The sequence below is a fragment of the Bactrocera oleae genome, chromosome 6 (genome assembly GCF_042242935.1).
Source record: "Bactrocera oleae isolate idBacOlea1 chromosome 6, idBacOlea1, whole genome shotgun sequence".
NCBI lineage: Eukaryota > Metazoa > Arthropoda > Insecta > Diptera > Tephritidae > Bactrocera > Bactrocera oleae.
This window is the reverse complement of record NC_091540.1, coordinates 40,018,501-40,043,585: the sequence shown is the minus strand read 5'-3', so window position 1 is coordinate 40,043,585 and position 25,085 is coordinate 40,018,501. Positions and strand designations below refer to the sequence as shown.

The window sequence follows — 25,085 nt, the reverse complement described above, 5'->3', positions numbered from 1 at the left end:
TAATATCGCAATCGATGACGATTGTATACAACCCGAGAACCCTCGACAGCACTCTTTCACTCGGCATTCGACCACGATTATAGACAAAGTACGGACCCGAACCAAATAGCAGGATGCCTCTTGATGTCTCCCATCGAGCAATTATATCGTGGGGCCTGCGTGCTTCCGGTTAAGGAACACTTCGAGTAGCCTCTCGAACCTAGAGTGACCCTGCGCAACTTCCTTCTAGATACTGTACCAAGATAAACTCTTATTTATCCAGAATCGACCCTGACTACATACTACATATGTCCTGCGTGCAATGTGGCCTCGCATGATTCTAACTACATCTTTGCATGCCCAATAAATCTCACTCATCTATAACCCCTTTCCCTATGGTCCGACCCTCCCAAGACAGCTTGGGTTTCTTGGGTTGATTTCGATGACCATTAACTTGCGCCATGCCACCTAAACAGGGTCGTTTGAGGATTACGGACTACCCATTAATCCTGGCTAAAAGGTAAAAATTGGTATACTCTTGCAACATGCTGCTACAGAGTATAATAGGTTTGTTCACCTAACGGCGGTTTTGCATCACCTGAAAATAATCGATCTAGAAAGAGTTATAAAAATATAAGTGATCAGAATGACGACATGAATTGAAATCCGGGTAACTGTCTGTCCGTCTGTCTGTCTGTGCATGCTGCACCTTTAGTAAAATTTGAAAAATCATAATAAAACTTTGTACACGTATTCCTTGGCAAAAAAAAAGGACGATTTCGTAGATAGGCGTAATCGGACCACTGCCACGCCCATTGATTGAAAACTTATGAATGCCATAACTAAACACTACATGAAGGTATAAAATAGTACTTTAGTACAGGGGATTGCAGTAGCAAGGGGCACCTGTGGATAATGAACATATTTCCTAAACCACTAAAGCTACATTAATAAAATCGCTTAGAACAAATTCTTTAAGACCTTCTACCGACAGTGAAAATGGATGAAATCGGATCCTTTCGCCACATAGCAGGTGTCAAATTTGGACAATGAGCGTTTAGGGGAAAATCCATATCTCGGGAACAACTCGACCGCTTTCAACCAACCTCGGTATGTGATATTATCTTGACGATTGTATGTTACGCTGTAAAAATGGTCGCAATCGGACTACAAACGTGCCTACTTGCCATATAGCACAATTTTAAATTTCATATGATTCTTTCATTTGCATTTGAGGTATGCCAATTCGAGTCTAAAAATTGTCAAAATCGGACCATAACTGTTCAAACCCCCAGATACTGAATATGTGGACTCCAGTGCGTATGGCAGATTTTTTGCCGTAAATATCGGTCAATCTGTGAAATATATTGTATATATTATAGAAATTCGAGGAAAATATTTCTCTGATAATAATACACCCTTATGTCAAAAATGGGTTGAATCGGATCAATACTTCCCATATCCCCAATATACCTCATATAAAGATTTTCGAACTTTCAGTTGACTTAATACACATAGGCCAACGTGGGAATTATTTTATTGAAATTCAGAGAGCGTATTTTTCTAATAATGTTATATCTTTGATCTGAAAATGGATAACATCAGGCAAAATCCTGTCTTAGACTCCATATAAATGTAATTCACCATCTTGAAACATCCGGCTGACTCTACTCCACATATATGTTTATATTTATGTATTTATAAAATTTCTTGAAAATAAGTAAGAAAAGTATATCTAAAAAAGGATGTAACCGAACATTTTATACTCTCGCAAAGTCAAATGGTATACTCCTTTTAAATTTCTTTGTGGATCTTGCCGCCTTGTTCTATGTTGACGGATATTTTCGGTAAAAAGTCAGCTATAGGTACTGGGGTTCACATATTCAGTACCTACGGACTTGAACAGTTTTGACTCGATGTAGACAATTTTTGGTCACAAGGTGGCATACTTCAAACGCATTATTCACGCAAAGTTTTACCCCGATACAATCTTTTTTGCTTGATATGCATTGTCGAAAGTGACAGAACCAGATGGAATTGAAAATGGTGTTATATGGGAAATAGGCGTGGTTGTAGTCCGATTTCGGCCATTTTCGCACTATAACATAAAAATATGAAAAGAACGGTACGCACTGAATTTGGTTGAAAGCGCTTAAGCAGATCCCAAGATATGGGTTTTCCCCTAAAAGTGGGCGGTGCCACACCCACTGACTAATTTTGAACGGGGCTCCTATAAAGTCATCTTATACCATCCCAGAGATAAAATGTAATGTCTTTGGCGTGTTTAGTGCTTGATTTATCGCGCTTTTAGTAGTTTTTAACAGTACCGTTATATGGGGAGTGGGCGGTGTTGCCACCCGATTTCACGCATTTTCACACTGTAGGTAGAAGTTCTAAAAACATTTGCTTCCAGTGAATTTTGTTATTGTAGCATTAGCGAGATATGCACATTAAACCTATTAGGGGCGATTAGGTTAATTAAAATGTGTTATATTTTAATGAAATTAGGTGGACACGTTTTATTGAAAGTTATAACATTATATTATTGGTTTGGCACTCAATATAAATGAAATTGTTCTTGGTCTAAACCTCATAACTCTAATATAATGAATTTTGATCCCTTGGTTGACGTTTTTCACATCAATTCAATATATAATATTAAATTTAGCTTCATCGGTTGACTTTATATAATATACAGTTTTCGTTGGCGGGAAGTAACATATACTTAGTAATAAAACTAAGGTCATAGACTTTCAAAATAAGTTAATATTATACCAAATTTGATTGTAATCCCACGATTTCGTCGAACAATAAAGTTGAACTATTTTGCTACATTTTATATTATTGCCAACACCTGAAGGTATTTAGCCGGATTTGTTCCTTACAAGTTGTAAAAGTATGAAATGTTCGGTTACACCCGAACTTAACCCTTCTTAGTTGTTTATCAATACATTTAATGGTATTTCTGACATGTAACTAACTTAAATAATTATATAAAATTATATCAACTTCTTGAAATAATCACTTTTACAGTGAGAATCTCTTATCTAGTAACACCTCAAATATAACTTAATACAAGAAATCTGCCAAGTCGCCTAATTTTTCATAAAAAATCATTCTACTATCTTATTCTACGTGGCACAAGTGAGAAAGTACTAATATCAGACATTTTACAATCTCCGGATTTACAAGGAACAAACCCGGCGAGATACCTTTGATTGAAGCTCAAACCCCTATATATATTATCGCTACAGTTGGCAATGATAACATGCTAGAGTTATTCATACCTGAGATTGTGTTTAGTATGTTCTAAGTACAAATTTGACGTGTCCCTGATGGAGCCCAGTAGTAAATTTTTCCATACAATTACTGTACCTTATAAATTTGAAAAACATCGTTAAATCAGTTCGTTGAATCTTTTTTTTTTATTATTTTTGCTTTATCCTTATCAATTCAAATAGTATAGTCCAATTGCTAAATAAAAACTTATTTCTTCACAACTGGAACAGCAGCGACGGCTGGGGCTGCGGCAAAGGCGGGAGAAGCGGCAACTACCGGAGCAGCTGAGGCGACGAAGCGTGCAGCGGGAACCACGGCTGGAGCGGCATATGAGGCAACATATGGAGCAGCAGCGTAGGCAGCAGGGAAAGCAGCAGTATGGGCGACGCCATGAGCGGTGTAGCTGCTAGCATAGGGAGCAATGTAGGGCGCATAACCAGCAGTGTAGGCGAGGGGAGCGGAGTAAGCAGCGGCTACCGGCGCGGCGTAGGCAGCAGCAACAGGGCCAGCGGCCAATGGTGCTGAGTATGCCAATGGAGAAGCCAGGAGCGCTGGTTTGGCCGCACCGAAGGCACAGGCGAAGAGGGCTACGAAGCAGAGAGCGAACTGAAAGGGAAAAGTAATAGTTAGTCCTCTTATTAGCGAAACTGCTCAGCAGTGTACTTTCTTTTGTTACTTACCAATTTGAACATTTTGTTAAGAGTTTTTGGAGTGATTCTTTTGCAAAGGCTGAAATTCACTGTGCGCTTTCAGTGCGGTTGTAGACGAATATGTTGAGTTGGCTCCCTTGGTTGGGCTTTTATACGCGCCGCACGAGTTATTGCACATTTTTGGCAAATGAGCGCATAAATAAATAAATAAATAAACAGTGATTTAAAAAATTCCTTCTGATTTTTTATAGCATTAGCAAATGCTAGTTGCATATTCACAAGCTAATTCGCCACCGAATTCCCCACAATTTTGAGTATTTAGCTAATTCCAAAGGTAAATTGCCGAAATTCCAGCGTTCAAGTGAAGAGCATAAATCTAAAAATGCATTGGTAATCAAAGCAGATCACGTACTTGTTTACATGCATATGTGCGAATGTGTATGTGGACGCTAATATTCACGGCCATCTGTCGTGTTGAGGATGGCAACGGCTGTGTTCGCTGGCCGTTGCGCATGCGGCAATACAATTTTTATGCAAATCACCTCTCATTCCCATTTTGTGTTTAGTATTTTTGTGCTTGTTGTTATTGCATGTGGTTTTTTGGACATTTAACACGTTTTACCTTTTTACCTTTGCTTGACAAATAAAGCATACCATGATATATGCTCGTGCATATGGTTTAGGTATGCCGGTCACGTGACACATTGCAAAGCCTACGCACCAGCTGATATCGTTAATTTTTGCAACGACAACTGTCTTCTGTTTAGTAGAGTTAACAAATGTTGGCACGTATAAAGTAGAGCGTTCTTCCAATAGTTGAAATGAACTTAATTTCCCAATTGGACGCAATTAAGTTCAAGCAAATGCCTGTCACAACATATATGTATATACCATATAACGTACATGGCAGACATATCCATACAAGTATAAAGAATATAAATGTTTATTACCTTTTAATAGTTCACAATTTTTCATAAAACAAAAAGGCATTAAAACAAGTAAGGATGATCTGCTTTCAAATAGAAACGGGCATTGAAAATCAAGCTTTGGTTAATGCATTACAATATATGTATAAGTGTGTATATAAGTATTTCAAGTATAAGTATTAGGTAAGGTCCGGACTGCAAGGTGGATGCATAGTAACCTTCCAAGCAAGCTCCCGGGTTTCTGGTGAGTCATTATTTTTGTGTGTAGCCTGGTGTTTAGCTGATGGAACACAATTCTCTTTTTATTGGTCAAATATGTTACTAGTTGTTTCTAAGAGTTTGCTTCCTTCAGAAGGTCAATTTGTTGACAGTACCTGACCGAACTAAGAGTTTGACCGCTCGCCTATAGCTCATAGTAGATGATTTCCTGCTAATTCCACCAAACACATAGTAAAACCTTCCTGATCATCAATCTAATCTTTGTCCATGAGGTTTTCATGCGCTAACTAGTGTGGCATCTATGCAAAGTGCTCTTTTGTGCAATGTTTAGCTCCTGGGCAATGGAAATAGTGCTTACATGACGGTCGGACTCGACTATTTCCATTATTTCATTAATATTTCGATAATAGTCTTCTAGAGCCTGCTCCGATGTTAAGTTTATAGATTAATAATAACCTACCCCTCGACACTTCCAAAAACACATTTATTAAAAGCTTCATAAAGTCCAAGCAAACTGCAGGAACTAGGTAGTTTTAGTAGTAGTACCGAACATATGTTACTCGTGAAGCCAGCAAAGAACCGTGACGTATTAACGCCCAATTTGTAGCATAAGCACGTCCCTTTAACATTTGTCAGCATACATACATTTCAGATATAAAGACAAACGTTTTGTCGATATTTTATAACACTATTCGTTTACCTCTTCGCTTGTAAATACGTCCAAAACCTCAAAACTAACAAAATGTTCAAATTGGTAAGTCCAAAAAAGGATTTTCGAAGCCATTCATATATGGTATATATTCCTGCGTTTACTTTTGTGTTGTTACAGTTTGCTGCCTGCTTCTTGGCTCTTTTCGCTGGTGCCTTCGGAGCTGCTAAGCCCGGTGTGTTGGCTGCCCCATTGGCTTACTCCGCTCCATTCGCTGCTGCCCCAGTTGCTGCTGCCTATGCCGCACCATTCGCCGCTGCTTACTCTTCCCCCCTCGCCTACACCGCAGGATATGCTGGTTATGTCGCACCCTACGCCAGCAGCTACTCAGCTCACTCGATTGCCCACTCTGCCGCTTTCCCAGCTGCCTATGCTGCTGCACCAGTGATCGCCGCGCCAGCGCCAGTGCTTGCTGCTGCCCCATCTGTTGCTGTGTTGAAGAAGTAGTTTGCAAAAAAATAAATATTTTGAAAACTGTGATGACCTTAACCAATATCAAAAACATTAAATAAATCTAAAAACCTTAAAATAATAGACAAAGTTTTTAACAGTCGAGCGGATTATATCATATTTCTTAGATTTTCGAAATACTGTGTTGATGGGTTTTTTTATTTTGTCCCCTTCAAAGTAGTCCCCCCTCATGCCAGCGTTTTTTTCAATCTTCGAAGCAGTTCTAATATGCATTTTTTGGTATGCTTTTGAGCTCTCTCAGCGATTATTTTTTGGCCTTGGCTCTCCTGGGCTCTTCCATTGGAACGATTTGACCATGGTTCCGATGTGATAACCATATACCTATGATTGGTCACCCGTTCATGTCCAAAACTTCCGAAAATGCCTTGGCACGAACCAACCGATATGCCGACATCGTCTGCAACTTCTCTGATAACATTTTTTTCTCTCGATTCTCAGTAACATTTTTTTTACTTTCTCAGCATTTTTATCGGTTGTTGATGTGCGAGCGTCGTCATACACATCTCCTCGGCCTTCTTTGAAAAGCTTATACATTCACCGTATGTCACTGTCCACATTTCTAGTGTTTTTGAGCACTTAATTATATTTTCACACAAAATTGAATGCAAATTCTTTGTAATATCCCAATTTTATCCGCTTCATTAGTTCATTCATATTTACCCGATTTTATTCATTAATGACATAAAAGAAAGCTGTTATCATGTAGTGCAGTGTAAAATTTAGTCACCGACTCTTTCATATGCAGCTCTTCTCTATCATATACAGTGGCGGATTTGCGGAAGACTTTCGGGGGTTTTAAGAATACATTTGGGTGAGAAGTTTTTTTTTTTCAATGTATAACGCGTCAGGAGCGTTTCTTAAATGTTTGTCTGAAGTTCGCTGATTCCACATCTTAACCTTCATGAGAAATATTTCATGGCATAGAACATAAAATATGAAGTTTTTTCTTAGTCAAAATCGTAATTTGAAAACAAAACTTATACAAAACTAATTAGTGGTCTAGAAACCTGCTCTTCAATTGAGAAATATATTTGTCGAGAAAAGGGATGTAAAGTGCAATGCGATAGTATTTTGGGGCCTTCGTTTTTAGATTAAAATGATATATTTGGCGACAACTGTATGGTGGTACCTTGCGTTCTGTGTCTAGTGCAGTACATACTTCTTCAACGTGTTCGAAGATCAAATGAAAGTTTTTGTCTGCACTTTGCCCTATTTCAAATATTTAGTGCAAAATTTTTTAAATACAACATACTAACCATTCTATATTGTTTCTTTATTTTATTTTAGTCAGACTGTCGACCAAAATAGAACAGTAAATTGCATTTCATGATTTCAAATTACTTCACAACATATGCTTTTATGATTTAATTTTGATTAAGATCATCTCCTCTACATGTTCTTATTTTCACTTTCACGTTGCTCACAGTCTGTATTAAAAATAACAGGTATTTCTGAACTTAGTTTACGAACTTTTGCTTAAAAAATTGATAGGAACAGTTGCATGTACGAAGTAGTTAATAGGCCGATTCATAGAGTCCGCTACTATTATAACATTAGAGCCAAGATCAAAGCCGGGGTAACATGTACCTTCAGGTGTTAGCAAAGCTTTATACTAAAATGTTGTGAAAGAATTCAATATTTATTGTTCGACGAAATCGTGAATGCATTTTAGATTAACTTATTTTGAAGGTCATAGGCTCCATTAGTTTTATTTCTATGGTATATTATATTTTACTTCCGGTTTGTGAAAATTATACTAAAATCATCCTCAAATGAGATATATCTGACATAAACTCAACCGAAGAGGATAAATTTTATATATTGAGTTGGTGTGAAAAACGTCAACCAAAAGATCGAAATTCATAAAAGTAGTGATATTAGGTTTAGATCAACCAATTTCATTTATATTGAGCACAAAATCATAAATATATTTTTGTAACTTTTAAGATAGCGTTAAACGTAATGTTTCATTAAATATCACATATTTCGACCATTTTAAACGGCTTAAAATCTAGTAGAAAGTCGGAAATAATTTTATAGGATATATTTTGACATTACTGTGGTAAATTTGATAACTAATTTTCAAGAAATATTTCAAATATATATATGTAAAGTAAAGTCAGGTCAGTTCAAAATCCTAAATATCAGTTATATGGGGCTAAGGCAAGCTTTCGTCAGATTTTATCTATTTTAAGCAGAAAGATACACTGTTATTAAAAAAGACGCTCTATCAATTTCACTAAAACAAATCCCACATTGATGATATATGTGTTATAGAGTGTTCTGGAAATTGAGGACTAAGTGAAGTATTGTTTTTACATAAGCGTATATTACTTGTATTATCGAGAAATCATTTTCCCTGAAGTTCAATAACATATCTCTCAGATTGGCCGATATTTTCGGCAAAATGTCAGCCATACGCACTGTGGTCCCCATATTCGGTAAGTGGGGGCCTGAACAGTTATGGTCCGATTTTCACAATTCTTAGATTCGAGATGGCATACCTCGAATGCACAAAGTGCAAAGTTTCATTTGAATTTATTCATTGGTGCTTGATTTGTGTACTGGAAAGTGAAAGAATCAAGAATGGGATTTAAAATTGTGCTACAGTCCACGATATACAAGTAGTGTACAAACTATGAAAGGGAATTTATCGAAGTACACATGCGTTTTTAGAAAATTAATGCATGTACGCAATTACGACGTACTTGTTCATTTTTGATGATGACCTGTTAGTACTACCAGAACTTTTTTAGTATAGTTACTTTTTGTTTAATTTGCGCCTTGTTCATTCAGAGCGAAATCATTTTAGCGAAAACTAAGTAGTCTCCAAAGAGTGATATAAACAAAAACACAAAACTGCAAGGATGCAATATGCCCAAAGGCACTGTTGTGGGACGGCAAGCAGAAAAAAGTGGTTTAAAGACAAAAAAGTTGGAAACATATTCGACGCCCACAAGAAACAAGGAGGATCCCTCATAGTTTGGTCAGCTTTCGGGTACAATGGTGCAACTCTGATTTGTTTTTTAACACATAAAATGAATACTATGAATTATGTAGAACTATTAAACAGCATCTTAACAGAGTTTTCAGATGGATTTTTCAATAAGAAAACCCCGCGATACACAATGCAGCTCCTACAAAGCGTTTCTTTTCAGACAGAAATATAGTATTAATGGACTATTTTAGCTAACGGTAACCATATAAATTGTTAATATTTTAATAAGTTTGATTTTATATGAAATGTTTGTTTGTACGCTACACTTTTTTCCTTCCAACTGAATTGAATTCTTGGGTTTCTTCTCTATAAGTAATATTTTTTGGTTTCATGGCACAACATGTTGCTACAGAGTAGAATGAACGATTTGAAGACCAAAAACTCGTTCAATGCCATCAATCAACCACCGTATTCACAGGATTTGGTCCCATGCAACTTTTTTTTATGTTTTTTGTTTCCAAAACTCAAGGTACGACTGCGTTTAACCCGTTTTATTAGATAGAGGCCGTAAAAGAAAATTATCAGAAAGGTAGCATATGTGTATCACCTCAGAAGAAGCATATTTTGAAGGCGACAAAATAAATATTGATGAAGATTACAAAATTTTCGTTTAATTTACAATTTCCGGAAACTTTCAGGTCTTAATTCTTTTTCTTAGGGGTTCCTGTAGGCTTTGTTCTGACCAAATTTAATTACTGTAGCTTTAGTGGATTCGGAGGTATGAACAATAAACCTTAAAGGACTTACTCTTGCTTCTGTAATTACCTATCCCAAATTAAAATTGTTTGCCTCAATTTAGTGCTAAGTTATGGTATTTTATAAGTTTTCGATTAGTGGCGAACTCGTCGTCTTTTTTTGCCAAGAAACACGTGTACCAAATTTCCTTAAGATATCTTAATGTTTACTCAAGTTAGACTTGCATGGACGGACAGTCACCCAGATTTTAACTTGTCTCCTCATCATGATTATTTATATACATGTATAATATAATTCTATACCTATCTCGATTAGATAGAGGTGTTACAAATAACAGTTAGGTGAACAAAACTGTAGCAACATGTAGCAAGAGTACAAAAAAGGGTTGGAAGAAAATTTCTTTCTGTAGAACCGTTGCCAGAAAAAAATTCAAGATCCGTCACTGATCATATAGCTCGTCAAATTTAATGTTTCTGACGTATGTATTTAGTAGTTTTCATCATAACTGTTATATGGGAAGTGGGCAGGGTTATAATCCAATTTCAGCCATGTCGAAGGAGGTGCTGAAATATGAATTACCATAAAGTTTCACTTTCGACAGGGGAGTTTTTTACCGAAAGTGGAAGAAATCGCTCCAACCTTCTAGTTTCAGATACTTTTTTGAGTAATATTTTTTTTGTCAATTAACATAAACGCATATATGTACCATATATATGTGATAGAGAAATTTTATTTTCTCAAACAATTATAATAATATTATTAAAATTCATCATATATAATTATAATATAATAATTTAACTTTGGTTCATTCAACAAAGTTTTAAACCGAAAACCTTTGGAAGTCCACAGTGATTAATGCATAATGTGTAATCAATGTCACTGAAAAGAGTGAAGCAACAATGTCTACTTAGTATTACAAAACCGTTATTTTATCGCACCTTTATTTTTTCTGCGCGAACACCTAATTTCGTATAAAAGCTGGTGGCTTCCTAACTATAGATATCACAATTCGTTTACCTCTTCGCTTGCAAAGAAGTTCAAAACTCAAAATTAACAAAATGTTCAAATTGGTGAGTTTGAAAAATTCATTTCGGTTTTAATTAAATTACGTTATATGTATACATAATATTATATCATTCTTTCTAACAGTTCGCTGTCTGCTTCTTGGCTGTCTTCGCTGTTGCCTTCGGTGCTGCTAAACCCGGTCTCTTGACTGCCCCATTGGCTTACTCTGCACCATTAGCTGCTGCTCCAGTTGCCGCTGCCTATGCCGCTCCATTCGCCGCTGCTTACTCCGCCCCTCTCGCCTACCCCGCAGGATATGCAGGTTACGTCGCACCCTACGCCAGCAGCTACTCAGCTCATTCGATTGCCCATTCCGCTGCTTTCCCAGCTGCTTATGCCGCTGCTCCAGTAATCGCCGCCCCAGCGCCCGTGGTCGCTGCTGCCCCAGCTGTTGCTGTACTGCGCAAATAAGCTTGAAATAGGTGAAATTTTATATTTGAGTCTGTGATGAAATTGAAATTGAAAATACGATATTACTAAATTGCGTATGTGATAATATAAACTAAACTATGACTCTGGCTTTTCTTCGTTCAATAATCAACTATGATATCTCCATAATTTCAATGCATGCTTCTAACCAAGAATTAGGGAGAGCTTTTGCTAGAAAATCTAAAGAAAGTTAATAATACTATTCGATAGGTAAACATCTACTGCAGTTCGAGTATTTTATTAATGCTTCTGGGAAAATATATCGTTTTGTTCTGCATTTGCTATTGATCGTTAATATAAAAATAGTAGTAGTTCAAATGAAATGAGTAACCTGTCATACAAATTTGAACACAGCTGACATATTTGTTTTGGTGTAAAGTGGCTGTAAGTTGACGAAAGATAAAATCCGGGTCAGAATAATGTTACCTATACAAAATACGTGGAAATTCAACTGTAAATTGATAAGGTAAATAAACAAAGAAGGGTTGAGTTCAGAGCTGTTGGAGTAATAAATATAATGGATATGCAAGAGGAAAGTATTGTAAGTATATGTCCTTGCAAATAATTTAGATTTCTTTAGGTCAAGAACCATATTCCGTTTCGTTTTCTTTGGCTTAGCTAACTAAATGTCTGAGAATCAATGAATGAATGAATGGCTATTATCATTCCTCATCCACCCACCGACGTTGTGATTCTTTAGTGCAACATATTGCAAGAGTATTATAATTGGGTGAAGTTATACAGAATTGGTATACAAATCTAGAAAGGATAAAACCCCGTCTATTTTACAGTAAATGGAAAACCAAGTGGTGACTGGTTGTAATCGATCGACATTGCTCACTTTTCTACTTACTAATGAAGCTAACCGTTTTATTTTTATACTCTCCCAACATATTGCTACATAGCATAATAGTTTTGTTCACTTAACGGTGATTTGTAATATCTTTCTCGCAACTTGTTGCTACAGAATATAATAGTTTTGTTCACCTAACGGTTGTTTGTATCACCTAAAAGGTTGAAGAGACGAGTTGATATCCGGGTGACTGTCTGTAACTTCAGTAAAAATTGAGATATCTTTATGAAACTTGGTACACATGGTACTGAATATGTGGACTCTAGTGCCTATAGTTGACTTTTTACCGAAAATATGGGTCAACATAGAACAAGGCTGCAAGATCCACAACGAAATCTAAAACGAGTATACCATTTGACTTTGCGAAAGTATAAAATGTTCGGTTACATCCGAACTTAGCCCTTCCATACTTGTTTTCTGATACTATTATATGTACCTTATATATATATGCGCAAATTATTATCATAGGTAGCCCAAAGAAATAAACCTTCAAGTTGTCACAATAAATGGCGCTAAATTATCAATAAAATTCGTTATGCTAATGATAATGTACTGTTAAATTCATTATTTCAACTTGTTTGTTTAGAATGCGAAATTGTTTTTCATTATTTGCTATTTAAAAAGATTAAGCATTAAAATAGTGAAGAGCCCACCTGCAGACTCAGTGAATAAAAAAGTAAATTCAGTGAAAATGCCGAAGCACTGAATGTTTACAGACAAGGGAAAGAAATCACTAATACAATCAAAAATCCCAACCCCGCACAACCGTTTGATGTTTCGATATGAAAATGCAATTCTTAAAAATCGATCATAAAATAATTGCTCACATATTGTGTGCAATTTTGTACCAACCATGACAGGTCCTGTTCAAATTCTTTATAGATTTACAGCAATATCAACTGAGACTATTTTGAGGACATGGGAATGATGCGGATATCCGTTGTAACGTCTGAGAGGCAACCATCATCGGATATTTTATGTTGTTTTGACTAACCTGAACACATTAACAATGGATTTTTATTCAGGGCTTTCCCTTGGTCCAAAATTACACTGCTGCACTTTAATCAGGTCATTAATGTACAGTGGGAATAATGGCCAATTTTGCAGAGATTTAGCGAAATAATAAATGTTCGAATCCCGAAAATATTCTTTGTTTGTTTGACAGCTAACACATCAATGGATTATTGGATTTTCTTTGTTTTGTTTTTCTCCCAATACTGCCCACCAATCAAAATTAACATGTGTTTAAGCACTAAGTGTTTTCGCGCTCGTTTATAATACTAGGTTTGTTGATACATAAAATATTATTTTTATAATTATAGCCTGAACTGGGTATATTAAGTTTGCCACAAAGTTTATAACACGCAGAAGGTAATGTCGGAGACGCTATAAAATCTACTTGTATACATTAATGATCAGCTTGATGAGCTGAGTTGATTTAACCAAGCTATCCGTCTGAAATTTTGCACCTGTCCTTTCCTCACTAAGAAGCTGCTCATTTGTCGGAACAGCCGATATTTGACATCTATATCATATAGCTGCCATACAAACTGAACAATCGGAATCAAGTGCATGTAAGGAATATTTTGTATTTGTGAAGGGTATTATAGCTTTGATGCAACCGAAGTTAACGTTTTTTCTTGTTTTAGTGTACGATAAGATACTTGTTCTCTTAAGTCAACGCTGAATTCAATATTGGAGGAGTTAGTATTTGGCTTTTCACTTATCGTTGAAAATGCTAATTACTTTAATACAATATGTCTATGGAAATTGTGGTAGTAATTTAATTGACGAAATTTAAAATAAAATACTCAACTTGTATATCCTGTCTAACGGTGTTCATGTTTTTATCGCTACTCGTACTAAAGTACTATGATTCCTTAAAACTATTGCGAAATTGAATTTGAGCCGGGTGTTATAAAGTTTTAATGAAAATAAATGAAATAATTTTGTATTTGCTGCATTACACTATAGAACAAAAAATATATTTTTTTTGCTCATGTGAATTTAATATTCTCTGTCGCCGTCAATACGTACCCAGAAACGCATGTTAAGTTTCTGAGGTTAGACTTTGTTCGTGTTCATGATAATGTGACGATTAGTGATAGCAACCCTTTGGAAAAATATCGTGCTAACCTCTATTTAACCTATTATTAATTCGACGATTTTCTTACAACATTTGATTTATAACCATATGCTACTGTGGTCCGAAAGTAACGTGAAATTGCCAATTGTCTGTTTGTAAAAAGGCATAATTATCTCCGAGTTGAACCAAAGCCGAATTATGCCATTTTTAAAATGGTTAATTTAGCTGAGCAAATAACTGGCATCAAATTTTGTTTGCGAAACGAATACATATTTTTGTGCGGGCATGTTGAAAGTGTTGCTAAAGTCCTTTTGTGATCAAATTATGGCGCAAAAAAGTTTATGAGTGGTGCAGCAAGTTCAAAGCGGGCCGAGTACGCGCTTAAGACGCACCGCGCTCTGGACGACCATCAATGTTTAGTTTGTGCAATATGGACAATATATCAAGTTTATCATTATGAGCCACCTTTTGTTAATTGTTGTTTATTTATTGTTTGTATAAAAGTAAATTTATCTGACCATACATTTATAACGTACGGAATAAAGTTACATTTGCGTTTTACAAAATTTATAATATTTTTCAAACTGTCGCAGATACATTACCTAAGTCAAGGCATGGATCGAATTTACTATTTCCACTTACAAAAATGAAGCATGTTGACAACATAATTATTATGTACCTAACATAACTATACTATTCGCCGGCCTCCAAGTCATCTCCTTTCAATAAGGTGAATTATCCACAGTCAACAAAGTGTTAAGCAGAAAAGGTTTGTTGTGTTTAATACACAATATGTATTCGATGTCAACTGCAAAGAGTGACGCACCAATATCTACTTAGTATTAAAAAACCATTATCTTACCACACTTTTGAGTACTTCACGCATTTCTGTGCGCGAACACCGAATTTCGTATAAAAGCTAGTCGTTTCCTAACTATAGATATCACAATTCGTTTACCTCTTCGCTTGCAAAGAAGTTCAAAACTCAAAATTAACAAAATGTTCAAATTGGTGAGTTTGAAAACTTCATTTCTGTTTTAATGAAATTACCTCACTTACATACGTACAATATATAATATTTTATCATCCTTTCTAACAGTTCGCTGTCTGCTTCTTGGCTGTCTTCGCTGTTGCCTTCGGTGCTGCTAAACCCGGTGTATTGGCTGCCCCATTGGCTTACTCCGCTCCATTCGCTGCTGCCCCAGTTGCCGCTGCCTATGCCGCTCCATTCGCCGCTGCTTACTCCGCCCCTCTCGCCTACCCCGCAGGATATGCAGGTTACGTCGCACCCTACGCCAGCAGCTACTCAGCTCATTCGATTGCCCACTCCGCTGCTTTCCCAGCTGCTTATGCCGCTGCTCCAGTGATCGCCGCCCCAGCGCCTGTGGTGGCTGCTGCTCCAGCTGTTGCTGTACTGCGCAAATAAGCTTTATGTTAATCTGCTGAAACTTTTCTGACTGTGATTAAATTACAACCGAAAACCTGATATAGCAAATATACTTGTATGTAAAAACATAAATTGAACTATGACTTTGGACTATTCATTGATCTTCTATGATAACTCTGTATTACGGAGTGATAATATAAGAATACTTTCCCAATGGCACTTCCGATCAACATAGGTAACAGACGTTCGTTTGCGCTGACTTCTCGATATTATATTAATTTTCATTTTAACTTAACGCATGGTTGCTCAGGTATCCCTATTCAGTTTCATTTAAATTATAATTGAAGAAGTAAGGAAGGGCTAAGTTCGGAAGATGGAATATTTATATTAAAAAACATCTTATTTAAGAGGGTATTTTAATCTAGAGACATGAGGTTTAGGTAATTTTTAAAGTGTCGTAAAAAAAAGGCAATCAATATTTTTACCATCGATTTATTTATAAAAACAGAAAAGGTGGCAGCTGATGAAGTGAGGAGTCTCCAAAAATTGGCACATAAGCATCCCCATGATTTCAATCTATCATCTGAAATGAAAAAAAAAATGTGGAAAACGGTTGGCTCAAGACCCATCCCTGCAACTTCCCGCTAATTTCATACGTTAACGTTCAAATTTCACTTTTTTCACTGCTGGGAGTTTAATATAACACTATTTCCCAAATTTCTCAAAGACTAATCAATTTTGGTGATTTCTTTCGTTAACGATTTCTCGAAAGCAAATCAACCGATTTCGACCCGGTTTGCGGCAAACGATGTGTTTCTTCAAGGTTTAGAACTGATTAGTTTTTGGTGCCGATCGGCCAAGTCGTTGGAAGAATTTATTTTTGAGATTTCTCGAAATCTACTGGTCCGATTGGGTCCAAACTTACGCGAAATGCAAGTGCAATGAAACCGTTTGGAATGCTGTTTAGTTTATTCAAATCGGTTGAGCCGTTTAAAAGTTATAAGAGGTTTACATACATCCACACACACGCACACACATCCACACATACATACAGACATACGGTCATCATCGTAAAAATGTTCGGGGAAGCTTCCTCGACCCTCAGAACGTCGAGATCTGTTGAGAACTCGATTTTTGCAAAATGGGGTGAAACCAATAACTTCCCAATTTTTAGAAAATTTTCAATTTTCTTAGCGGGAAGTTAAAAAGATTATCAATCTGCAATGATGTCGCAATTTTATATTATCGTATTTTTTAAAAATATAATATTAAAAATTGAAATATAAGGGGATAAGGCTAAGTCATACTCGAGTGATCTATAAAGAAGATTATGTGAAAATTTCAATTAAATCGGTCCAGTAGAAGTCTGGAGAAATCATCGATGTCGTATTGAAACAGACTGGTCTGAGAAAAACGCATTTAAATTTTCGCGTAAAGTCTTTTGTTCGAATATATCCAGCCGAACCAGTTTAGAGGCCGGGTCAGTAAAATGTCTATATGTCAGGAAATAATTTAAATTTTCAAAAATCATCTTGTAGATATATTTCTTAATAGCTAAACTTTTAAAATATAAAAACATCGATTTTTTCGAAATTCTACACTAGAATACACTCTTAATAAAATGAGATATGTGTGATATAACCACAACCAAAAGGGTTAAATTTAATATATGGGGTACATGAGAAAAAATAATCGGAAGCCTTTATATTAGAGATATGGTTTTTAGACTAAAGTCTGAAACACTACACCATACCGTAATTAAAAAGGCCATTATATTCATTAAGATATAACACATTTTGACTGACATAGACGCTTTAAAGTCACATGGAAAGCCAAACTGGATAAAAATCACTATATGGCGTATATATTAGGGGATGATCTGAATGCATTAACCTTTGCAATTACACAAGTATGCACGAGAACATGTTTCAAAGCAATTTTTTTAAGATAACTGATACACTGACCGACAGATTCAGCATAAAGTCTGCTAAAATATAGAAAACTATTATATGTAGTAAATGAGATTTGGAATCGTTCGTAGACAGATTTCACACATTTTTGGAATTATGCTGTAGTGTATTAAATATTATACGTGCATTTAATTCTGCTTAGACAGCTTAAATATTGACCCATATACGAGTATACCCTATAAATCCAACCAGAAGTTTGCAATTCTTATATTACGTATATGGGGGCTGGGAAAAGTATGGAAAAAATTGACATATTGACAGGTGTATACGATATAAAGTCAAGCGGAAGTTAACCGAAAAACTTTATAATATGTTAGGAATATGGATGCTAATGTAAGCATTGACCCCATTTTACCGATTTCAATCATATACTTCATATACCTGTGTTTCTAATATTCGATATCTAGGGAAGTGAAAGAATATTATGAAATTAAAAGTTTTAGTATATATTAAGTAAGCGTGGATGTTGCTCGATTTTGTCCATTTTCACAATACAACATGAGAATGTCAAAATAACGTTAGACACCAAATTTGTCAAGTTTCTGATCAAGTCAAGTAGTTTCTGATGTATAAGATTTCATCAAAAAGTGGGCGGTGCCATGCCTAATGCTCAACTTTGATACCGGATCCTATAATCTTCACTACTATCTCAGGCGTAAAATGTAATGTCTCTGATACATTTGCTTTCTGATTTATCGCACTTTTAGTAGTTCTCAACATTACCGTTATATGAGGCGTGTGCGTGACTAACATCAGATTTTATCATTTTCATAGTATATAAAGAAAGGTTTTATTTTCAGCAAGTTTCGTTGTAAAAGCTTTAATGGTAAGTAAAATATAAGTTAAATCGAAAATGTTTCTCTCTACTATAATTCATTGTAGGAAATTACAGTTTTGTATCTTAATTTGCGGCTTAGTTATGGCATTTTATAGATTTTTGATTAACGGACTTCAACGCGTCTCATTATTTTTATAATTTATGTACACGATAAGTTAAAAAAACTGTTGTATTATAATAATAATTTAATTTAAGGGTATTACGTAGTAAGCACTCTGTCTTAATCCTCATATAGTATAATATAATAGATATCAATTACATTGGAGAGCAAGCACAACATTATTATGACTAAGCTGGGGTATAACTTATTTTTCTTTGATCGGCAAATATATAGCGATATCGCGATATCCCAACATAGAACCAGTTAAGTACCATTTAATAATTTGGTGGATTCGTTACGGTCTAATTTCATAAAATTTAAATATTGGGTGGCTTGGAAGATATTCCATCTCAGCCGACTCAAGGCTGAAAAGTCGTAAAGGACCCAATGAGATTTCATGTTGGCGTTGCGCATTGTCCTTTATTGCTACTAAACTTTGGGTAAGTATTTTATGCATTTTTGAACTGTTTTACATGAAATACTGTTGTATCACTCTTGTCGTCAAGCTAAATGCGCATGTCGTTATACTTAATAGTATTTTCGAATATAGCGGTTATATGTAAAGTGAACGTAAACATAGCAAGTTGACAATACAATTAGTATGTAACGCACATAATTCTGCTATCCGCCGGCCTCCAAGTCATCTAAATGTAAGACAATTTCAATAATGTAAATTATACGCAGTCAGCAAAGTGTTAAACAGAAAAGATTTGGAAGTCCACAGTGTTTAATACACAATATGTATTCAATGCCAACTGAAAAGAGTGACGCACCAATATCTACTTAGTATTACAAAACCGTTATTTTACCACACTTTCAAGTAATTCTTGTGATTGGGTGGGATAAATATCGAATTTCGTATAAAAGATAGTCGTTTCCTAACTATAGATATCACAATTCGTTTACCTCTTCGCTTACAAAGAAGTCCAAAAACTCAAAATTAACAAAATGTTCAAATTTGTAAGTTTGAAAAATTCATTTCGGTTTTAATTAAATTACGTCATATACATAATATTATATCATTCTTTCTAACAGTTCGCTGTCTGCTTCTTGGCTGTCTTCGCTGTTGCCTTCGGTGCTGCTAAACCCGGTCTCTTGGCTGCCCCATTGGCTTACTCTGCACCATTAGCTGCTGCCCCAGTTGCTGCTGCCCATGCCGCTCCATTCGCCGCTGCTTACTCCGCCCCTCTCGCCTACACCGCAGGATATGCTGGTTACGTCGCACCCTACGCCAGCAGTTACTCAGCTCATTCGATTGCCCACTCCGCTGCTTTCCCAGCTGCCTATGCCGTTGCTCCAGTAGTCGCTGCTGCTCCTCCAGCTGTCGCTTTGTTGAAGAAATAGAAAACGAATGCAATTTTTTCATGATGTAGTCGAAAATCTGACCCATTGCGAGTTGTAACGAAATTAAGATAAAAATTTGTGGAAAAAGAAGAATTCAAAATATGTATTTTTAGTTTTTAGAAAGGGTCATTTGACATACTGTACGTAGTTGAATTTTCCTTCTTCGCGATCTGTGTGTGCAATGTTGTGCAAAGACATTCTTTATATTAAGTGTTAATGTCAATATCTCTTAATCCACAGAACCGAGAATTTTTATATCCAGAAATGTAGCGAAAATGTTCAACTTCATTGTTCAACGAAATGGTGAATAGATTACAATGAAATTTGGTACCATATTAACTTATCTTGAAGATCATAGACTCACTTAGTTTGATTACTAAATTTGACTTCCAGTCAGCGAAAATTTTACTTAAATCCATAGAAATGGGGGGGCATAGAAATGGAAGGGCTGATTGCATTAATTGTTGATATTGCTCAGGTATAATTGGGAACTTATTTTCAAGAAATTTTATAAATATAAACATATATATGGAGTAAAGTCAGCCAGACGTTTCAAAATCGTAAATATCAGTTATATGGGGGCTAAAAAAACTGGAAAGTCGAAAATTTTGATATTAGGTATATGGGGGCTAAAGGAAGTATTGATCCGATTCAACCCATATTTGACACAAGGGTATCCTATTATCAAAAAAGTATTTTCCCCAAATTTTAATAAAATATTTCACAGATTGACCGATATTTTCGGCAAAAAGTCAACCATAGGCTCTGGGGTCCACATTTCCAGTATCTGAGGGCTTGAATAGTTATTATGGTACGATTTTAACATTTTTAGACCTGAAAGGGCATACCTTAAAGGAAATAATCATACAAATTTTTTACCCAATATATTATATTTATATTGTTTGATTTGTATACTGGAATATGGAAAAAACATATGGAATTTAAAGTTATGTTATGTTACTGTTTGATTTCGCCTATTTTCGCATCGTAAAATGGGAATATTTAAATATTTTTATGTACAAAATTTGGTTAAAATTGGGAGAGTTGGTTCGGAGATATGTGATTTCACCTAAACGTAGGCAGCGCCACGTCCATTGTCACATTTTGACATCGGCTCCTATAAAACCCCTTTGATCCGGGATGGGTTGGTAAAATTTAATGTCTCTGAAGTATTTCGTTATTGATTTATCGCCGTAGTTTTCAACAAGACCGTTAAATGGAGAGCGGGCTTGGTCCACAGAATCACCTATTTTCATGCTGTCGCAAGAAGTGTCATAATGATATGTCCGGTGAAAATTGGGGTGATACTCAAGTTATCGCACGGACTGACAGATGTAGGGACAGACAGACATTCACTAGGATTTCAACTCGTCTCATCACCCTGATCATTTATATATATTGTATATATAACCCTATATCTAATTCGATTATTTGTATCAAATTTGTATCTTATTAACCTACCTATAATATATGGTCAAACGAGTAGACTCAATAATTTTTATAACTACATACATCTTATTTTCCGTCAGCGAAATTTATATTCAAATCGTCCTCAAATGAAAATATACTCTCTATGTTTATATGGCGTCCAATTTTGTACATGCCCTGGTGTCCATATGTTCCTTATGTGGGGTCTTGAACAGTTGTGCTGGGATTTTGACAATTTTAAGACGCGAGATGGCATACCTTGAAGGCAATATTTGTGCAAAGTTTTTTCCCGATATATTCCTTAGTGCGCGATTCGTTTACTGAAAATTGAAAAAATCAAATGGACCTTAAAATTGGTTTATATAGGGAGTAGGCGTGGTAACAGTCCGTTTTTGCCCATTTTTGCACTGTAACATAAGTCAGGATAATGATATATACCAAATTTGGCAGCAGTTGGTCGAATAAGTCCGGAGATATATCATTTCAACTGAAGATGGAAAAATTTAATGCCGTTAACGGGTTTAGTTATTGATTTATTGCAATTTTAGTAGTTTTTAACATAACCGTTACATGAGGAGTGGGCGGGGTTTTCATCAGAATTCAACTATTTTCACACCTTCATAAGAGATGTCGAAAGGATATACCCTGCGTAAATTTGGGTGCTATAGATTGAATAGTTTTAGAGAGTCCACTTTTACAAAGCTGCAGATGCTCCTTTCTAGTGCCACCTTCTTACGGTGTCTATAATAAGTGTAGCAAGTTCCATCACAATATCAGTTATCGCTTGCACGGACGGGCACCCAGTCACTCGAAATTCAACTCGTCGCGTCATCCTGAGCATTTATATATATACAATACTATGTCCAATAACCGATAGGTAAACAAAGCTACAAGTATTATACTCTCTAGCAACTTGAATACGATAATAGTCCCATAAACATTTAGCCTCACCGCACGTGGTAGTCATGTAGTGCTCGTAGACGGCTACTGTTGGAATTTCAGCCAAATCAGATATATAGTTTTGTTTTGATCGCGTGTGGAAGCGGGAAAAAGGAAAGGGAAATCGCATAGTAAAATCAATGAGGATTTGAGTGCTGTATATGGTGACTCTTCTCTTTCTACGACGATCGTCACAAATTGTTCCAATAAATCGTCGATTCCGCTGATTACACTGCTAAACCTGCTCCGAAAATGGCGAAGACTGTCTTATCGAGCTAACAATCTAGGATCAACATTATATCTAAACCAATTAGCACTTACTCCTAATTTACACGTATTCATGGTTAAATATATGTTATTTCTATGGGACAGAATAAAGGATTTCTCAATAAAATATGCTATAGTTGTCCAATCTGAACAGTATATTCGGAGAGTGTAGCATTGCTTTGGGATAATCTGTTGTCATCATATGTATCTGTTATAGGGTTCGGATATCGACGGTTACGACAAATGAGCAGTTACTTGAAAAAAAAAGGCCGCGTGCAAATTTCAGATCGATATTTTAAACAATAATGAACTAGTTTGCGTATATACAGACAGACATACGGATATGGCTAAATTGATTTTTAAGACGTGTGCCATAGATAGCTAACGAAACAATCAATGTATTGAAGGAAGATTTTGGTGAGCGCATTATCTCGCGTCGTGGGACTGTGGCGTGGCCTTCAAAATCGTCATCTTACATCGCTGGGCTATTTCTTGTAGGATTACATGAAGTCGTTTGGCTACGCAGATAAGCCCGAGACGAATTGGCTAATAGTTGCCAAAGTGGTTTAATATTTGACCTTTCGGCTGGAGTTCATTCGAGTCAGCCATGACAAAAAATAATTTTTGGCATCCTTACCATCCTGTAAAAATGGGTGAATTCGGTTTATAACTCTCAAAATGCCAATATAACGGTTTTGTTAAACTACTGCTACTAAAAGTGCGATAAATCTATAACTTAATTTGTCAGAGACATAAAATTCAGTACTTAATATAAGTCTGATATTTCTACATTATAGTGCAAAAGGGAACAACCATGCCTACTTTTCATAAAGCACAATTTTAAGTTCCACTTGATTCTCTCACTTTCAAGTATACAAATCAATCATACATCAATATATCCAGGTAAAACTTTGCACGAATAGTGCTTTTGAGCCATGCTACCTTATGACCAAAAACCACTCACAACGGATCCAAATTGTTCAAGCCCTCAGATACCGAATATGTAGACCCCAGTTCTAATAGCGAACTTTTTATCTAAACGATCGGTTTGTGAGATATATTATAGAAATTCGGAGATAATAATAGTATGCCTGTACGTTAAAAATGAATTTGATCAATAATTCCCTTAGCCGCCATATACCTAATATGAAGATTTTCGAATTTCCGGCAATACCGCATATATCGGTCAATATATGAGCAATCTTAATTAAATTGAAAGAGTATTTCCCCAGCTTTGCTCTTGGCAAGTCGCAAGAGTATAAAATGTTCGGTTACAACCGAACTTAACCCTTGCTTACTTGTTTCTACTTATCTCTCTACCATAAACATAATAACTAAAAGTTAGTTCACTAGTGACACTGACAACAAATACTGCATATCAATACGTAATTTGTAGTACAAGCACGTCTTCACTCACTACATTAAAATAAGTACTACCTAAGCTAATACCGGCATTTATTTGCATTCCTCTAAGATATATAAACAAGCGATTTGTTTATATTTTGTATCATAATTCGCTTACTACTTCGTTCGTCAAGAAGTCTAAAAACACAAATCTATCAAAATGTTCAAATTGGTGAGTCCAGTAAATCTTTTCGAAAAATCGTTTATTATAAACAAAATATTGACTTGGTGTACGTATTTTTACAGTTCGCTGCCTGCTTCCTCGCCCTCTTTGCTGTTGCCTTCGGTGCTGCTAAGCCCGGTCTCTTGGCGGCCCCAGCTGCATTGGCTTACTCTGCTCCATTAGCTGCTGCCCCCGTTGCTGCTGCCTATGCCACTCCAGTCGCCGCTGCTTACTCTGCCCCCCTCGCCTATACCGCAGGATATGCTGGTTACGTCGCACCCTACGCCAGCAGCTATTCAGCTCACTCTATTGCCCACTCCGCCGCTTTTCCAGCTGCATATGCTGCCGCTCCAGTAGTTGCTGCCCCAGCTGTTGCTGTCTTGAAGAAATAAACCCAGAACAAGGAACATTTTGTTTCGAAACTATAATGGACTGATCATATATGAACTCAATAAATATCATAACAAATAATTTTAGTTGTTGTTGTTGATTCATTAGGAGGTTGTATCTAAATTTTAAACAGAATATCTACAGTTTTTTAAATGCCTAATCATGTTAACATTTACATACAACTTCTACTTCCCTGTTTCATTATTTCAACTGTCGGATTTCAGTACAAATTTATTCTCATTTGTATTAAATGACGTAGCTAGTTTCGAAATTTTTATAAACGTTGTATAAAAATCGTTTGTATAGCTTCATATAGTTTTTGGTACTCATTGCTGTGTATGTACTATGGTGGAACAAAAAAAATTTGTTTTGGAAATAAAAAAAAAATTTTTTTACATCTAGAGGCTTTCGCTTTTAAAGTAAATTTCGAGTTAAAATTTTTTTTGGACAAAAAAAAAAGTGTTGTTGGCTTAAACTTTTCACATTTATATAAAA

General features: G+C 35.9%; 6 protein-coding genes across 6 annotated transcripts; 5 read left to right on the top strand and 1 right to left on the bottom strand.

Annotated features, from left to right (window-relative positions):
* Positions 1-3,376: 3,376 nt before the first annotated feature.
* LOC106616987 (cuticle protein 38) lies at positions 3,377-4,080 on the bottom strand. Its single transcript, XM_014233940.3, has 2 exons — positions 3,939-4,080; positions 3,377-3,864 (listed from the first exon to the last, which is right to left on the bottom strand). The coding sequence occupies exons 1-2, from the start codon at positions 3,948-3,950 to the stop codon at positions 3,466-3,468; spliced, it is 411 nt and encodes a 136-aa protein (XP_014089415.1). The 5' UTR covers positions 3,951-4,080; the 3' UTR covers positions 3,377-3,465.
* A 1,659-nt stretch (positions 4,081-5,739) lies between these two features.
* On the top strand, positions 5,740-6,294 carry LOC138855641 (cuticle protein 16.5-like). Its single transcript, XM_014233944.3, has 2 exons — positions 5,740-5,807; positions 5,883-6,294. The coding sequence occupies exons 1-2, from the start codon at positions 5,796-5,798 to the stop codon at positions 6,207-6,209; spliced, it is 339 nt and encodes a 112-aa protein (XP_014089419.2). The 5' UTR covers positions 5,740-5,795; the 3' UTR covers positions 6,210-6,294.
* Positions 6,295-10,925: 4,631 nt separating this feature from the next.
* LOC106616990 (cuticle protein 16.5) lies at positions 10,926-11,499 on the top strand. Its single transcript, XM_014233943.3, has 2 exons — positions 10,926-10,997; positions 11,077-11,499. The coding sequence occupies exons 1-2, from the start codon at positions 10,986-10,988 to the stop codon at positions 11,401-11,403; spliced, it is 339 nt and encodes a 112-aa protein (XP_014089418.1). The 5' UTR covers positions 10,926-10,985; the 3' UTR covers positions 11,404-11,499.
* Positions 11,500-15,318: 3,819 nt separating this feature from the next.
* On the top strand, positions 15,319-15,884 carry LOC106616946 (cuticle protein 16.5). The gene is made up of 2 exons (XM_014233881.3): positions 15,319-15,371; positions 15,460-15,884. The coding sequence occupies exons 1-2, from the start codon at positions 15,360-15,362 to the stop codon at positions 15,784-15,786; spliced, it is 339 nt and encodes a 112-aa protein (XP_014089356.2). The 5' UTR covers positions 15,319-15,359; the 3' UTR covers positions 15,787-15,884.
* A 3,719-nt stretch (positions 15,885-19,603) lies between these two features.
* Positions 19,604-19,999, top strand: LOC106616947 (cuticle protein 16.5). Its single transcript, XM_014233882.3, has 2 exons — positions 19,604-19,615; positions 19,691-19,999. Exons 1-2 carry the CDS (start codon positions 19,604-19,606, stop codon positions 19,997-19,999), a joined length of 321 nt encoding a protein of 106 aa, XP_014089357.2.
* Positions 20,000-24,117: 4,118 nt separating this feature from the next.
* Positions 24,118-24,676, top strand: LOC106616948 (vitelline membrane protein Vm26Ab-like). The gene is made up of 2 exons (XM_014233883.3): positions 24,118-24,209; positions 24,284-24,676. The coding sequence occupies exons 1-2, from the start codon at positions 24,198-24,200 to the stop codon at positions 24,590-24,592; spliced, it is 321 nt and encodes a 106-aa protein (XP_014089358.2). The 5' UTR covers positions 24,118-24,197; the 3' UTR covers positions 24,593-24,676.
* The last annotated feature ends 409 nt before the right edge of the window (positions 24,677-25,085 follow it).